Source organism: Tyto alba, unplaced genomic scaffold, assembly GCF_018691265.1.
Source record: "Tyto alba isolate M040663 unplaced genomic scaffold, T.alba_DEE_v4.0 Super-Scaffold_41, whole genome shotgun sequence".
Classification (NCBI taxonomy): domain Eukaryota; kingdom Metazoa; phylum Chordata; class Aves; order Strigiformes; family Tytonidae; genus Tyto; species Tyto alba.
The window spans coordinates 1846339-1864808 of NW_024881317.1; the positions used below are offsets into that span (position 1 = coordinate 1846339).

General features: G+C 40.0%; 1 protein-coding gene across 2 annotated transcripts in view; it reads right to left on the bottom strand.

Moving 5' to 3' along the window:
- Nucleotides 1-18470, bottom strand: part of PIAS1 (protein inhibitor of activated STAT 1) — a 62888-nt gene that overhangs the window by 13828 nt on the left and 30590 nt on the right. For both annotated transcript variants that reach the window (XM_042804081.1, XM_042804080.1), the window contains exons 3-8: nucleotides 7590-7674; nucleotides 6911-6958; nucleotides 5734-5824; nucleotides 4895-5029; nucleotides 1644-1749; nucleotides 85-158 (exon numbers count right to left, since the gene is read on the bottom strand). In XM_042804081.1, coding sequence (XP_042660015.1) covers nucleotides 85-158; nucleotides 1644-1749; nucleotides 4895-5029; nucleotides 5734-5824; nucleotides 6911-6958; nucleotides 7590-7674 — 539 coding nt within the window. The remainder of the gene's footprint in view (nucleotides 1-84; nucleotides 159-1643; nucleotides 1750-4894; nucleotides 5030-5733; nucleotides 5825-6910; nucleotides 6959-7589; nucleotides 7675-18470) is intronic.

Below are 18470 nucleotides of genomic sequence, written 5' to 3' on the forward strand. Positions count from 1 at the left end.
GTGTCCCAGAAGAGCCACATTTCGACCAGAATCACTTCTGAGGGAATTTAAGGAAACAAAACAAAAACAAAAACCAAAACTTACTGGACAAAGAAGAGAAACTCTTAAGCTTGTTGTTGCTATTTCGCTGTCTGGATCGGCGGTCAGTTTCTCTTTAACTGTTATTTGAAAGAAGAAAAGGTTTGTTTTACAGTTGGTTTAAAACACAAAATGGATGATAAATAAAACAAATCTGAAACTGTATGCTCAACTTTCAGTTTGCCATATCTACTGGAAGCAAGCAGCAGCGACTATTGTTTCAGACTCACGTAAGCAGTCTTTACTCTCTAGAAAGATCATAAACGACAAGATTTAAGAAAGTGGAAAGCAGGAAAAGCTCATCTTAAACCAAGATCTCTAGAAAATGTATTTTTACAGAGATGCCTTTTTTCATATACATGCAACTTTGTACTTGACACTTATTTAAAATTTACTCCCAAGATGAGCCACATTGAATTGACTGTTAACTTCAAGCACATGAAAAAAATGTGTTTGTGACTCTCACATGGACAAGCACCACTGTAAACCTCTGAAATACTCGTCAAGCAATCCTGTGATTTAAAATTGAAAAGCAAATTGGGAAATAGGAAATCAGAAGCACCCTGACAAAATCTGAATTTTAAATAACTGCAGGGAGTATTAGCACTGCAGAAGTCTTTCATCTCTACCCATCCCCTACTTTTACTTAGAAGGACTGTTTTATAAGCAGTCACTGGTTAAATGAGGAAGTCAGTTGCACGTTCTTCCTGCCCCATGAACCAAACCTAGACCCTCATTCTCGCCTTGTGTACACAGAGCAGTGGCCACCTGGAAACTCTCTAGGTTTTTGTGCATTTAAACCATCATACTGCATTAGCACAAGCTTATGTCCAGCACTATATGCCACTAGCTTTGTAGCATTTACTGGGGGGCTATTTTCTTCCCTTCTGGAGAAGCTCCTGTTCTCTCATACAGTGCACATTAGCTGAGCATTAAGGAGTCTGACCAGCAGCTGTCAGGTGCTGGTATTTTCACCCTCTCCCTGAAAAGGAAACATGCAGCAGTCTTTGCTTGCATTTTTATTGTACAAACTTATAGCAACATGTACTCGTCAGAGAAAACAATAAAGCAGCAAACCTCACACTTAATTTGGAAGGGGGATGGGAGGAGTACTGTGCTAGACACTCTCTCTCTCCAGGAGCTCACTCCACAACACCGTGCCAAGGGAACAAAAACTATGTTGATGGAGACTTTCCTCCAGCATGTCAGCATCAAGGTTCAGTATCAGGCATTTAGTTCAGCTTGCTTGAGGTACTGAATTACCAGTTAACTATATAAATACAGTTGTTCTGTTCTGAAGAAACAAAGCCAGTATGGCTGAACTGAAAGAGATTCTCTTGCATTTTTCCCTTCACAGTGTCAACAGGGTTCCTGGACTGGCTCCTAGTACAAACAAAGGCCTCTGAGTCTTTGAATTGGAACCGAATACAAAGAACACCACTATCAGATTCTCAAAACCCAGAGAATTGTAGGAAGTCCAAACCTCAGTTAGCACAGTCCTATTTCAAATATCCTTTTACAAAAGCTATTTTTCCCTTTTTAAACAAGTAGTACATCAGACATACTTAGTGCTCTAGAATGATCAGGGTTCCGTATTCCTTTTGCTCGCAACCTCTGCAGTAACACCGTAGAGGACAGCTGCTTTACAAGATAGACTGCCACGGAATAGCTCTGGAAAACAGAACAGAAGATCAAAGTAAAAACTGTTTTAATCAAAAGACAGCTTGTATTTTATACAATGCTTATGCACTTTGTTATGTGATTACAGGCCACTGTGTTTCTGAAGCAGTTAGCAAGACTTTAGATGGCAAAGCTTTCAGACCCGAGAAAACCCATTGTGCTTCAGCAAGTTCACAGGACTGGAGTTTCAGAGATGCAACAAAAGTGACTTCACGCTTCACTGAGAGTAGACTTAGCTGCAAACCAAGCTGTAAAACCAGCATTTTGGACACTTCTGGAACTTCTACATTTAACTCAGGACAGGCAGTCTACAGTCCACTTAAGAAGGGTAATTTTACATCAATAATGTTAGGTACTACAGTTGTGTCAATACATTTAAGGGAAGTTGTCAGGTCAAATATGACCAAAACTTTTTTTTTTTTTTTTTAAATAAAAGCTTATTTCATTTTAAAATAAGAAAATCAGCACTGATGCCTCTTCAAAAGCAATACATAAAAAGATGCATAATCTGCAGTATTCCCTACTCAGTCTGGAAGCACTGTTCAACATTGTTTCCCTTATCTTCCCAAACTCACTGTCTATGAAATGCTAACTTCACTGCCGAAGCTTACCAGAAATAAGGCAGTTAAAGAGTTCAGGAGTTCAGTGGGGCCAGGATGTACTCCAGCGAATCTAACCGGAGCGGGCAAAAAGTCACCACTGCCAACTGTCTGCCCTTCCCCTCTGGAAGAGGTTAAGTCACTCCCCCGTACAGTCTCAACTGAACGGACCATGCAAATATTCCTTATCGGTGTGAGCAAAAAGCCACAGATGCTCGCTTCTGCCACTACAGAAAATCATTTGCCATACAAGCAGGTCAGATGTGGACCGAACATCAGCTCCCCCGAAAGCAGGGTAAGCCTTCCCCCCCCAAGGGGCGAGCAGGAGCGGCCGAGTGCTCTTCCTGGCATCGCTAACTGATTTCAAACCACAGTCTGAGATTTGTGAAGCTCTCATTTTTCTTGTAAGCTAACAACAACAGCAGGCAATAACTGTCTTTCTAAAAATGTGATACTGTACTACGCATTCATCAGCAACACCCTTCTCGCTCCCCCCACCCCCAAAATGGAAAGGACAAAATTTGTGTTCTCGCATTAGGGTACATCAATTACTTTTTGTTATAAACAGTATTCGCTAAACCTGTAGCTGCACTCATACACTTCAAACGGAAAAATTAAAGACCTCCCCCAGCAACTGCCATGTATGTTTCCACTAACAAAAAAATCCATACAATTGTGACATCTACCATCCTTTATTTAGGATGCCACCAGAATCCAAAGATGGGATTTCAGTAACATATCTTACCACAAGATTACATAAACTGAAATAGCATCAGAAACACCACATTCTAAATATTTTATTCTTACAATGAATGCTTCTCACATCGTTAAAAACCACTACTGCTTTAACTTGTTTGTTTAATGCCTCAATTAGTATAGAAGTTAGAAAAATGCTAATTAACATTGTGAAATTATTTACCGACAGCTTGAATCTACAAAGCTAGGAACTTGCCCAAGGCATCTTGTACAGAAGGCTCTTGAAACAGATTGTGTAAAAATCACAATTATGCCTTCAGGAAAGGTAGAGCACACCAGTTGAGACATACAACTGACTCTTAAAGGAAAAGGGGATGAGGGGGAACTCCAATTTTGTACTATACAGGCACATCCAAATATAAAACAATTCCTCACATTTAATGGTCAAGGTCTCAAACAATCGCTTTAGGATGCATTACATCTCATGAGTGGGGAACTTCTGACTAGCATCTAAATCTCATGAAATACACTGAGAATTTGTCACTCTCGTTGGTTTTGTATTGGAAGCTAGAAGTTAGCCAATATGGCTTTTATAACTGAAATATCTATGAAGCCTGAGAGTCTAGCTACTTCACAAGAGACTAGCCTAGGGTCCACGCAGGCTTGTGACATTTCTTTTCCCTAAATCCTCACTGGTATCCTTAAGGAAAAGTGCAGCAGTGTGTTCAGAGCAATAACCAGGATTCATATCAACTCGCATGAAGGCACTTCTGCAATGTAAACCAACATAGGTTCATTTTAAAAGGCTTATTTCTGATACCTGCAGTTCTCGTTAGATAAAAGAAGGTTAAAAAAAAAACCAAAACATTCAGCCATCATTTATTCTATCATCTGAACGGAGACTGTTTTACGCTCCACAAGAAATCCATCATGAAATACCATCGTGATGTTTTATAACTGGCTATTGTGCATGATTGGGCTGTAAGCATTTTTCCACACTGGTTCAGGAATCCCGGGCTTTGCACACTGACAAATTCTTGGACAAGGTTTCATCTCAGGACGATTCTCGGGACTTCTGAAAACAGGACGGTTGCAATGGCAAAGCCACCGTTTTTCAAGTACGTGTTGACTCTGGAATGCATATCTAGCAGGTTTTTTGCCACCAGTGAGAGCAGCGCACTAATTCACAGACTAATTTATTGAAGTAACTTTTTGCAGCATGTTCCAGATTTAATTAGTCCAGTGGAACATCAGCAATTTTATAATACCAATTGTAACATTCTCCCCACAGACACAAAAAAGTTATAAAAACATGACTTTTTAAATATTAAGTATAAGGAATGCAGTTGTGAGAACAGAAATGTAAAAAAGGCAAATTAAATCTCCTGGGCCCTGCTGAGTTGCTGTGCTCTGTGTCCACATTTACACAGTTATAAAAGACCAGTCTGTACTGAGTGTCCCATGCTAGTTACAAGTTGAAGCCAAGATAACATTTGTCAGGTCCCTAAAATCAGGAAGTTTGAAGTCTGAAGTTAAGACAAACAACCAAAAAAAGGTTTTACAGGCTGTCTCAATCCTTGGGCCCTCACTGAATCAACAAAGGCAGGTGGGGGCATGGGGGTGAATAGGGAGAGAGTGCACCAAAAAATATGAGGGCTACTGATCTAAAGGAGCGTGTCACATCTGCCTAAATGAAGTAACACAATCAAAAGAAGGAACAGTCTGCTGCTAAAACATGAAGTATCTTCTGCACAAACTTGCTTATCTTTCAAATCTTTCAAACAGATGCCAAAGCAGAAACTAATAAGCCATAGACAGCATTATGTACCAAAGTTACTTACTCTTCCAATTTCCGCAGTCCATGAGACAACGATTGTGTTTGGTACCGTCGTAGACAATCTGACGAGTGAGGTAATGTTGATTGGTCGGCTAGGTCGCTTTGGTTCAACACCGTTTTTGGTTGGTGGAAGATAGCCCTAGAAATCAAAGTATTTTTCCCCTCAGCAAAAAAAAAAAAAAAAAAAAAAAAATACTGCTTTCTCTTTCTCCCCCTCTCCACAACCCTGTCCCAGTAAAAACTGTCTCTCACCTGAACCAGGGTCCCTCATCAATTTAAAGAGAGATATATAAATATGTTTTTATATATATATATATCAGACAAGAAAGTATCAGGCGTTTTACAAGCCCTTTCTCTTTACACTGAGCCTCACACTTTCCAAATCCTAACCCTGACCACAGAACACTAAAAGGCACCATTGCCACCTCTCCTTTCTCAGTACTGTTACTCAATCTGCCTGGTTAATGTTGCGCACTCTAATCCTGTGCACTGACCCAGGACTGTAAATTGGCATTTTCCTCTTTAGTCCCATTGGTCAGTGGTAGTCTATTCCCTGCACAGACAACCTCCAAAACAGAATTCAATTTCAGCCAGACCCACTGGATGTTTGTCAAACATTAAAACTTACCGTCACGTTTTTTGAAAATTAACCTTCTGGACCTACTGGTTGATCTCCTGAGAAACAATTTACTTAACTCTCTTTTCCATTCATTTAACCATCTTCACATTCAAATGCTCCAAAATGTGAAAACAAAGGTTAGGATAAATTCTCAGGCTAATTTCTGACAGACAGTTCCTAACAGCGCTATCCAAATATGTACATCAAAATAGCATCTTACTTACTGGAAGGCTGCATGGTTTCCCATTTACTTTCACACACAGATTGGGTGGGAAGTGATCTTCTTGTGGACAACTGGTTTCTGATAAACAAAACCTAAAAGCAAAGAGCTTCCATCATCTTTCACTTCTAAAGTGATTTAAAGATCATCTCTTCCTAGAAGGAATTTTTTTTTTTTCTACTGAGTTGGGAAGGCATGACAAATCTGCTAAACACAGTCCCCAGATTAGCTGTATCGATCATTAAGCAGGAAATCCCCCCCCAAAATCATAGGTTTGGATCAAGATGGCTGTAGGTTCCTCCTCAGATTTCTTGAATTCCTCTGACTGACTGACTCATTCAGCTACACAGGTTCCTGTTACAAAAGACAGAGCATCCAAATTTCTTTCCTACCATTTCTCCTGTCTGAGCTCTTGATACAAGACCAGGGTTTCACAAAGGACAAAACATACAGTTTCTTCAACTGTACCTCCTCTAGTTTCAATAACCCAGACAACTGTTTAGCCACAGCACCAAATGCTGTCCTTGTGCCTCTGTCAAGCCTCTTACAGTCAGACAGTTTTATTTATTTACTTAAGTTCAGACGGGCTTATTTGCTGCTGGCACCAAAAGAAGACACACCCTTCCTTGTCGTACAAAAATGTGTGTAGGCCAAGATCACAGACAATAGGCAAAGGACCAAAAAGAGCCTCTCAGCTCCACTCGATTTCTCCCAGGGGACCTGCCCCATCCATGCAAATGTACCATCACATGAGGGTACAGCTATTCAACGGAGCTGAGCCCAAGGGGCTGCTGCTCTCAAAAAAGGGGAGCAAAACAACCCTCCCTGCACATAGATTTTGAAGGCCCAGGCACCTGGAATCTGACAGACATGGAGTTAAAGAAAGGAGTAGACAAACAGTCGAGAATAACTAACTGAAGAAAATCAGCTGGCTATAGCTAAGTACGTGCAGTATTCTGACACGCCAGGTATCAGGACACCAGCAACTCCAGGAAAGCTGCCTATAACGCAGGCAAGTCGTAACATCTGCCCTTCTCAAATCAGCCAAGAGCAAGCTTTTCTCAAGAAAACAACAGAATGAGACTCTTCTCCATAAAGGAAAGCCCGATCGGCTGGGTGGTTTATATCTGATATCTCTTAAAAAAACAACAGCATCAAGAACAGGTGATACAAATACATACCTTAGCTGGACCTGCACTGTGAAGTCACATTTGGTCCCAGAAATATCCCTGGAAATAACAGAACACAGGTATAAACAGTATGTTTTAACAACAGGTTCAATATTTTCTCAAGATTTTGCTAAATCACTCTTTCCAGTATATATATCTATATATATCTCAATCACTCTTCCAATATACATAGTGTATAGCATACTTTCCTCCTGGTCAAACCACCACTCTCAAAACACACCAAAAGGTACACGTTTTATTTTTCAAATTAAATAAATAAATCAAATTCGCAACTGATCTCCACCATTTCTTTTTTCTAGTATACTATAAAGAAAATTCTGATGGGTCACTATGAAATACCATCTTTATAGTGAATAAACACAGAACTTGACAAAGGATCTGACTGATGACAAGAAAGGGCTGCAAGAAGGAGAGTTACGCATTTGTACAGCGCTTCGTACAGCAGAAACCTGCCCAATACTCACTGGACAGTGGTGGTATTTAATTCTCTCTTCCTCACCCTTTTACTCTTCATCAGCTTACAAAGGAGAAAAGGATCCCTCAGCAGAGTATTCTCTGAGGCACTAAACACACCTCTGTGTTCCTTAAGATCACATTTCAAAATGAAAGATATGGTGAGCTAGTTCCTTATTTATTTTTATTTAAATACTGTATTACTGATCAAACTCACATTGAACTGCTGATTTGCTGCACTTGCTGTGGTGTCAGTGCAAATGCAAAGCAGGTTTCTCGAAATCGCTGACTATTATCTGATGCTAGAAGAAAACAAGAGATCATCACTTTAAAAACAGCAAATAGAAAATAATTAACAGAACGATCTCCTTTCATTAAAGCTTCTACATATATATACACACACACATTTTTATAGCAAGCCCAACAGTACAACACACATCTGTTTCTGTAAACAGTGTTAGAGCCAACATGAAAGTTGCCATTTAAACCCTCCTGTAAACAAAAATACAATAAACAAACCTTATATGCTTATAAAGTATACCTTTAAAAAATGATACAGATAACGGCAAAGCTGAGACAAATCAGTTTAGGACTTTATATCAGCCACGATAACGCTAAATATCCTTTGGTATTAAATAAAAAAAACTTCTTAGGAATTCTCAGTCGTTTTATTTCCTTTAACGCACAAGATCATGGATTAGCCTGTAAAAGCATACAGAGTGACTGAGAACATGCAACTTCTCACGTTTCAGTAAGATACTTTATGGAGTTAAATGCACCAAATATATAATATCCAAACAACTCAAGAGAAATGCAAGAGTGAAATCTGGTTTTGAAGTCCTTCAACTCTGTGCCATAATGCTCCATAACAAAACAAACACTAAAGAATTAATGCACCTGCAGAAAATCAAAGTAATGTTAAACACCTCCAAAATAAGGCTTGTTATATCTAAAACACATCCCTTCACCAGGGCTTCATGCACCACTGAAGTACAGAACCATACACAATGGCAATGAAAATGGCTTTTTTAAAAAGTAAAATAAAATTTAAAGAAAATAAAAATACTAAAAAAAAAAAAAAAAAAAAAAAAAAAGAGAGAAGAACTTCTCCCCAGGGAACTGTTCAATGTGTTGAAGTGAAAGTTGAAAGAAGCTTGCTATTCAATTTCATTATTCTTAATAATTTTATATGGTTATGAATAACTATATTGTGTATTAAGCACTCAATAAATTTATCATTTTTTGTTTTACTATAATACGCTTCCTGACTCATCCTTGAGTGACAGATGAGTGAATACTTCAGGGCGATACTTCAGATATTTTGTTAAAAACAGCATGTGGTAGGTTGAAACCGACAATAGAATAGACATTGACTTAGTATAAATATTAGCAGCAGCAATCTCACAAAATTACATTTATAACTTTCTTGCATGACAATGCTACAAGAGCTGTATATTTTATTACATTATATGCAACAATCATATGCAGTTCATTATCATTTGCTCTAAAGGTAGATGGGTAAGAATAGGCACTGTATAGCAAACAGCAACTTTTGTAAAAATACTAGTAATAGTAAATCTTTTTTAAAGCACTGTTATAGAAATAACTTTTTATATTTTTAAACGTTTGCATTTCTTTTTTTTTTAATAATAAATTCTACTGCAATGCTCAAAAGCTCCATCAGGGCCAGGGTGCAGCACGCAGACTCAAGTTAGTTTAGTTAGATGCTCATGCCTACAGTATCCAACATCTATTTTTATTTTAATACATTTTCAATTACATTTCTTCAAATGAGAAACATGCACAGCTTCAGATGACAGCCATTCCTGTTATCACAATGTAAGAATTTGCAGGAAATACAAACACAATGTATACAATTAACAATGAAAATCTGTTACAATATTTGGTTTTCAATGTAACTAAAAATAGGCATAAAAATATAAATGTAAAGATCAGAATTATATACTGTAATCAAGAAAAGATGAATTAGCAAAGTTAATGCACTGCAGACCAGAGAACTGAATGAATTCAAGTTATTATTTCATATTTTTACATGCTGAAATGTGGCCCTAATCTGTGGGGTTTATTTTCCTCTCATGCATTACTTGCTTTACCCTAGAAATTGTCAGCTTTGGCTTTATTAGAAAAGTTCTGGAAGACCTTTGCAAACTTTTGTTGTGAACGAACTCCAACACCTTTAATTAAAGGACAAGACTGCTGAACTTTTAACTAATTCTACCTTCATTTAAAACTTAATTATCCAAAGAAGTTAAACAGCAGTAACCAAAATAAAAAGTCTAAACCCAAATTTCCCAAACAATCTTCTTCCCTTTCAGCTGCTCATCTTTTTGCTTGCTTTGGTTTTGTAGCATCCCCAATTTAAAGATTCAAGCAGGTAATACGGATTTTTGCAAGTGTTAGAAAGAAGGGAGGAGCAAAACAACTGTTAGCAAAACAGCCAAGGTTCCAAAATTCAATCTTTTTCCTCTGTTTATTACTGGCTGATCTTCATGCAACACTTATTTTTGCTAAACAATGATACGTGATCTTGAAAAGTGGGTTTCTAACTTGTATATATTCAGTTTCATCACACTCTCCCATTGGCCAAATTAAAGCATTATACATTAACATGGCAGAAAATTAAAAAGGACATTCTTCAGGGCTGACATGGGAACTCTCATAATTCCAGTTTTCTTCACAAGTTATAGTTCTAACACATTCATAAGCCAGTAAATAACCTCTGCTTGAATAAAAAGGTTTTGCAACATAAATAGCCACTTGGAACTCGTAAGCGTTAAAACACCACAGAAGCGTAAGCCTTACCAACGCCTACACTGTGCACATTGTAGTTAAGGAATTTACTCTTAACTAGAATCCACCTAAAATGAAAAATGCAAGCAGGAAGGCTCTGGGGTTGGGGGAGGCTGGTTGGCTGGTTGGTTTTAACACTGTCAGTTTAGACTAAGAACAAAAAGGCCTCCAACGTTTTTTCTTATGCTGGCTATTAACTTCATATTAACTCGTCTTAACTGCAAGCAGAAGTCTATGAGCTGATAGATCAATGGTCCCCAGTGATCGGAGACGTACTTCATCACATGCTGCTTGATGTGTCTTTAGCTGTAAAACAGCATTAATATACACATGCCGTGTTTTCAATACATTGCTTTTGTGTACAAGCAATCATCGTGATTACCACGGGAGCAGGGCCAAATTGCAAAGAAGGAAGAAACAACTTGTTAATTAAGCAAAGATGATCCAAAATCCAATCAAAAGATTTCAAAACTCTTGACAGATTGAGCAGTACAGACAGAATAAGACAGACAAGAAGCTGTGTTACTCTAAAGTAAGTGAGTTATGGTCAGGCTCTTCAACTAGTATTAGGATCCAGCTCTGCCCCTTGGACGCGTAACTACCAACAGGAAAAAGAGCAAATTTAGTCACCAATTGCCCGATTCAGTATGTGCTACCATATGTAAGTGTAACCTTTAGGAACAGGCACGCTGCAGCCAATTATAAAGACATAATTTGAAGCTTTACATTCAGCACAATACTAAGAAATGGCAAGAACAAACTCTGCAAAGAACAGACTCAGTTAAACACAGACACAAAACAACTTGTAAAAGAGGCCAGAACACCAGTGAAAATATTAAGCTATCGCATTTGAAAGCACAGTTAAGTTTTACAAGGGCCGTGGTGGTGAAAAGCATTACTTCCATTTTCTAATTTCCAGTTAAGATCCAGCAATCGCCCCTTCAACACCAACACACCGGGACAGCCTCCCACCCAGCTCCCCGCGCCGTACCGGCGTTTGCAGCCAGGCTGTGGAGAGGAAGGCTGGGCAAAATATACCCTCCAGCTGCAAAATCATGGCAAGTTAATTCAAGCAGAGGTCAGTTACCTATGGCAAGGAAAAGTCAACAGCTTCGTAAAGACCCTGCTTACCCCACTTGAAAACCCACTGCCTGTTTATTCTGCTGCCGCATGTGCTACTGCAACCCAAGGCTGTGAGGGGGCTTGTCCTGGGGGGCCGGGGGACACGGAAGGGGCAGGTTAGGGAGGAAGACTTTGCACATCTGGGGCTTGTCTCGGAGGAAGGGGAAATGCAGCAAACAAAACCAAAAGCATCCTCTGGAAGGAAGATGAGAACTGTTGTTTCTTTGTGGTTTTCTCTAATCTTGTCCCATATGTTTCCATTAAATCTTTTTATACGCATATCTGTTCTTCCGAGATCTACTTACCCTACAAACGATGCATGAAAATTTCAACAAAACACATTAAACAGAGTTAATTTAGCAGCTTTATACTATTAAATATGAAGCTTCCAAGCTTATCTATGACTATGCAAACTCCTCTATTTCTAAGGGCTTCAGATTTCTCAAGGAAGAGACACTGGAAATCTGGAATTTAAGAGTGCCGAAAAGCTAACAGATTTCTATTAATTCATCTGGTGTATCTGCTGTGTTTAAGAACACCAAACAGATCCTGGCAAGTCAAGCACATCGTTTACTTTTAAAGTGCTGGAGTATGATTAAAACCAGAAATATGCAAATATATAGTTTAATACACGAAAATCGTTTTGATGACTAGAAATATACAACCATGCCTTGCAAGCCACTATTATTATTTAATAAAAGAAAGGAAAAAATAGATCTCCAATTGAAAACTGAGTGGATTAAAATAGAATTTATAATCTAATAAAGCTGGAATCTGGCCAGGACAACAGAGTTAGTATGAACATTCTTAAGAAAGTTGCCAGGAGTTGTTTTTTGGGGGCTGGGTGGTTGGTTTTTTTCCATAACTATGAATTATGAAATTTTATAACCTTTTCTTTAGCACTCTCTGAACGGCACGGAGCTTGGAGGATTAGTCAGGAGCGGTTTATAGGCCACGTCTCCTTTGCAATCTCGGAAAGGAGGAACAACGTACAAATGTCTAATGGACTTTTTTGTTTATTTATTTACATATGAAGAGCAAAATCACCATAATTAAAAAAAAAATACTACGAATCACAAGCATCACTTTACCTTGCTGCTAAAAAATTCCCCAAATAATTCATAAATCTGAAAGGGCAGGTTTTGAAAATATGATAAAAGCTTTTAAAGCAGACTTGTGTAATTAAAGGGGTGTCAACAAGAACAGTTTCAGACAAAACGTATAAAATCCACCTCTCATCTTACCAGAATCTCACCATTTTCCAGGGGGGTGCTGAAGGGGAGCAGGTAGAGGGGGGTATGTACTACTTCTTCATTCATCCAGCTTAAATCCAAGAAAGGCAGTGAACAAAATCCTCATTTTCTTGTAAGCACGTACATACACTTACTAAGAACCAGCACAAGCTCAGGCCCACCGCCTCTGCAGGTTCCCAGCGTTAGTATGCACTAAAGTAACTAAAATGTTGCAAAAATGTTACAGGGCAGAGTTTCTTCAAAGCTATTATTTTCACCAATTCACTATCACCACAGTTTCCTCAATTATTTCCTGCTTACCTCACGCAAGTAAGGATCCAAACAGTATATGGGATTGGTATATATTAAGTGAGAGTGACCCAATTACGCCTTGCTAGTTGTATATTTTGTTAAACATTTCACATGAGTAATGAGTTTTCAAAATTTGAGCAAAAACTATTTTAATACATGATAGTATCATTCACAGGACCAAAACACTTCATATTCTGTATGAATGTATATATACATATGTGTGTGTATATATAGACAATGAATATAAGTAATAATAATGATACATAAAAACCATTTCCTACCAGTTTTGTTCTTTATTTTGGAAAAACCCTATAGTGCTAGAGTGAAAAAAAGAACCCAGCTTGAGTGGCTGCATTTTCTACAGCTCTAAAAATATTCTGTTCCACCTCACCAGTACCCACGGCTAAAAATAGCCACACAATCTTTCTGCAGTAAAATACCTCTTGCTGTCTTGAGAAAAAGCCAGTCTCTAAATTTCCATTCAAGAACAGATACCTTAAAACCTTTAATGAATCTTATGTTATCACATTGTTGAGGTGGTGATGCTTCCTAATGCAATTGCAGCTGACCATCATACTGCCAATATACTAAGGTTAATCTTTTCCATCTATCATCACCGAGTGCAGCTTATTTAATAAGTGAAGGGAATAAATTACCTTCTAATACAGCAAGATACTTGGACTAAAATTAAACTTGCACTTTACACTGCAGTAATTACCTAAGTTCAGGCCATAAGAAAAGCTATCACTGAATTGGCCTGTTACCAGTGATTTCCAATAATAGCATGTTTATTGCCAAAGGCAAAAATAGTTATGTTAAATAAGAGTATCAGGACTATAGCAAATTTCTGCTACATGCTGTAAGATAAACAAGAGATATCTAATTGGTTATTCACTAACCTAATACAGTATATAATTTTGATCAGTTACATTTGACAAAATATTAGCCAGAAAAACCTAAACATTGCAGAAGTTGTCATCTCAACACATAAATAATTCTTGCTTATCTTCTCCAGATAGGTAAGATACCTCATTTTGTTGCAGCTCAGACATTTTGCCTTTTCTTTCAAACAACAGAAGGCATTGTATCAATTTGTGTTCACTCCTCTTTCGAATATCACTGCTGAAAATTTAATACACTGCCTCCAAGCTAGACCAAAATTACTGCATTCAGATTAAGGCACAGAAAATGTTTACCTTTTAAAAAGGTAAAATTCAGACAGCCTTTGAATTATGTTCGTTTGCAGCAGAAGCCAGGAAATCCATTACTCAGTACTACGTACACATAGCTCCTCATAATGTAGTCTGTCCAAACCCACTTGTAGCAATCCTGAACCGGGCTCATTTTTACAACTGCTTTTGGATGTGAGATCAAGTGCCTGCGTACAGTACGTTGCAATACCCGTATATAAGAGAAACCAAGCAGCTACTGCGGAGAGAAATGATGAGAGCATACACCTTAATGGGGGGATCTACAACATCTCAGGATGCATCACCAGCCCTTTTAAAACCACCACAACTTACGAAGTTCCTGGGTAACGCAAGTGCTCACACATAAACACTTCCTTTCTCTTAACCACAACCTCTTAGCACCAAGCTCCTGCCATCTTCTGGAATCAAACAGCAGTACCTTTTAAACGACACTCACCACAGCCTTAATTTCCTGCTCCCCATTAAATGCATTCGTAGTGTGCAATACCAGGTCGGTCCCAGCTAGCCCCCCCCTCCTCGGAGAGCCACCCTCTCCCCTGGGAGGCAGGAAAAGCCTCTCGCTAATCCCTAGAGCCACCTCAGACCAGGCCAAAGCTGGACCCTTCGCCCTGCCCAGCTGCGTGGCAGCCATCGAAGAGCAGCAGCATGCCCTGCACCAGCCCCGGGCTTCAGGGCTCGGCCACATCCAGCTCACATCCAGCACCAAGAGAAATCCCAGATCCCCGGTTCTGTTTTGTCACTCGTTTGCTGTGACACCTTGACCGTTTCACTTCATTTCAATCACTTATCACAATGGGTGTTGCACAACCTTAACATTTCCAAGCACTTCAAAACTACTTGAAAGGAAGCATTTTAGTAAACAAATCATTCTTTCCTTGATGGTCGTGGCTAGCTCTTAACCCACTTCCACGGGTTAAAACTGCACTACACTCACAAATGCACTGCATTACTGTGAAGTGACAACGACACATTCTTCAGCTTAAAACAGATGAAAAACTGAACTCAGGTTCTGGTCAGTCTGCTGCATTTATCACTTATGATAATTTTTAGATTCTGTTCAACTTAAGCTTTTAACAGTTAATACTCAGAAGGAACAGGCAGAGCTACACTGGGGGTGGGAAAGGCAGGGAGTAGAGAGACGCGAAGGAGCTTATTTGAAATAGTGCCTAAAAATATATATATGAAAATAGCCTGGAAATACTCCAAGGGTTACAATTAATTCATAAATATTACATATTTTATACCTCTCTATGATATGGTGTATAAACAGAGTAGATCAGCTGGAAACTCTGTGCAATTGGACAGATATTTGATTATTTTTTTTCCATCGGTCATGTATTAGAGCAGTTCTGAGCAGTGAGGATTTCTGAAGACCTAGAGTAAGTATTAAGGGACAATTTTATGCTGACCTTCAGTGCCAGAACTCTGTGCCCTCCCAACCTACCTCTGCAGAGTAAATACCCACCTACCCCAGCTCTGCTCTCACTGCTGCCGATCCTGGGCCCGCAGATCTCCCCAGCACATCTGTTGTTCCATCATTTTGCCAGAGGGAAGGAACATCACTGGATCCTCTGCACTCAAGTCACTTGATTTCTTTAGACACCTAAATGTACGTCCCAGAACTGAACTGCCACCATTTAGGCTTGAAAATTTTAGCTTCTATTCCTAAGAGCACTGACAGCAGTCAAACACTTCAAATGAGCAGTACCAAAAAGCTAGCACTGCCACGTCCCTACACGGGGTATCCTGCTTCTAGCATATTTTTAGTCTCGACAAGAAAGTAGCACATTTTATAAGGCTAACAGGAAAGGCAAAAAATTAAGTTTAAAGTTCATGATTAGATAAGAGAGTCCCTAGTAAGCTCTCTACCAGGATTAGCACAACCCATACCATCATTTTCTAAAAGCCATCGTAAAGTGCCTGTGGTGGGTTGACCCTGGCTGGACACCAGGTGCCCACCAAAGCCGCTCTATCACTCCCCTCCTCAGCTGAAGAGGAGAGAGAAAATATAACTAAAGGCTCGTGGGTCAAGGTAAGGACAGGGAGATCACTCAGCAATGACTGTCACAGGCAAAGCAGACTCAACTTGCAGAAATTAGTTTAATTTATTAACAATCCACTCAAAGTAGGATAACGAGATATAAAATCAAGTCTTAAAAACACCTTCCCCCCACTCCTCCCTTCTTCCCTGGCTCAACTTCACTCCCGATTTTCTCTCCCTCCTCCCCCCCAGCAGCGCAGGGGGATGGGGCATGGGGGTTGCAGTCAGTTCATCACACGCTGGTTTTGCTGTTCCTTCCTCCTCGGGGGAAGGTCTCCTCACACTCTTCCCCTGCTCCAGCGTGGGCTCCCTCTCACAGGAGACAGTCCTCCACAAGCTTCTCCAACACGAGTCTTTCCCACAGGCTACAGCTCTTCACAAACTGCTCCAGCGTGGGTCCCCCCCGGGGTCACAAGTCCTGCCAGCAAACCTGCTCCAGCGTGGGCTCCTCTCCCCACGGGACAACAGGTCCCACCAGGAGCCTGCTCCAGTGTGGGCTACCCACGGGGTCACAGCCACCTTCAGGCACATCCCCCTTCTCCGGCGTGGGGTCCCCCACAGGCTGCAGGTGGGGATCTGCTCCACCGTGGACCTCCACAGGTGCAGGGCATGGCCTGCCTCACCAGGGGCTGCACCACGGGCTGCAGGGCAATCTGCTCCAGTGCCTGGAGCACCTCCTCCCTTTCCTTCCTCACTGACCTTGGTGTCTGCAGGCTTGTTTCTCCCACATATTCTCACTCCTCTCTCTAGCAGCTGCTGCACAGGTTGTTTTTTTTTTTTTTGTTTTTTTTTTTCCACTTCTTAAATATGTTATCACAGAGGTGCTATCTCCGTCACTGATGAGCTTGACCTTGGCCAGCAGCGGGTCGGTCTCGGAGCCAGCTGGCACTGGCTCTATCAGAAACAGGAGAAGCTTCTAGCAGCTTCTCACAGAAGCCACCCCTGTAGCCCCACTGCTACCAAAACCCTGCCACACAAACCCAAGACAGGGAGATCGAAGTATCTCTAAAAGACTCCAAGTTACTGAAAACTTCCAAGTCCCAGCAGCATTTCCAACAACTAGTATGTCATCTCAACATCTCGGTTGCAAGAGGAAATCTTGAAAAATACATATGGCCATAGCACAGCTTCCTCTCCCATGCTGTGTGAGCACCACTGCTAGGCCTCGAGCTCTCCAAACACTTTATTAACGGATTATTCACATGCTTTGAGACAACCACGTGGTTTGCTGTAATTCCTTCTACTAAAAGGTTTAATTAGAATCATAGAACAACCTGAGTTGGACGGGACCCACAAGGATCATCGAGCCCAACTCCTTATCAAATTCTCAATTATCAAAAAGATATCCTCCTCTGATTTTGGAATGCAAAGTGGCTTCCTAGATCCATCCACATCAGAGCAGCAGGGTCTGAAAACATCCATATCCTGTAAGGTCCTGGAATTTGGGTGATCTCAGTTCTATGCATGAAAAGACTGAGCAACCAGCTAAAGTGAGCAGTAATAAATTACACTCCACTTCTTGTAGCACAAGAGCTACCCATCTGGTTAATGCTCTCTCATACTTAAAAGAAACAGACTCTAGACTATGGAAAGAGTCTCTATACATGAACTTGAGGCATACCACATGCAAATACAAGTTGAAGCCAAAAAAAGAAACTTAAGCACACTGTAGTTCTGGTTCAGCTACAGCACATGAACAAGACAGCTAATAGCTCAGCTTACCCTTGCACAGTTAAAAGCTATAAAACCGGAAGTCAGAAAACTCAAGCCCTAGTTGAGAATATAGTGTTTTGTTGAACTTCCTCCCACAAAGTACATTTGAAAAAATAACAAACACAGAAGACAGTAAAAGCGTGACTTTCATACAAACCCTAATACTGATTGCACAAAGCAACAGATCAGCTTGCTGATATGTGAGAGGGACAAATACTTGCCAAATAAAGCTTTTTATAGTTCCCAACTTGGATTTCCAAGTGCACTGAATTGTTTAATTGTTTAATAGTTGTACCTGGAACTACAGTCACCCTAAAGATTTTAGCCAGATTAGTTGCAAGATCTGTCTTCAAGAACACAGCATGCCCAAGTAACCGTGATGACAGTCAAAAAGAAAATTTCAAGGTAAATGCAAGTCAGAAGCACAAATGCTGGTTAGTAAGCACATAATTCTATGTTTCTCAGAGAAATCCTGTTATTAGAGTCCACAGATTAAGGAATTAAACTGAGACCTAACCAAATCAAGACAAGCCTCAGTAGAGCCACTGGAAGCTCCTTTTACCCAATGAAGCCAGTATCTGGAGTCTGGCAGCATGCTTTCTGTAAGTGATACTCTGATTCCCCAAAAAGCCTGATGTTTGTCTCTTCTTTACAGA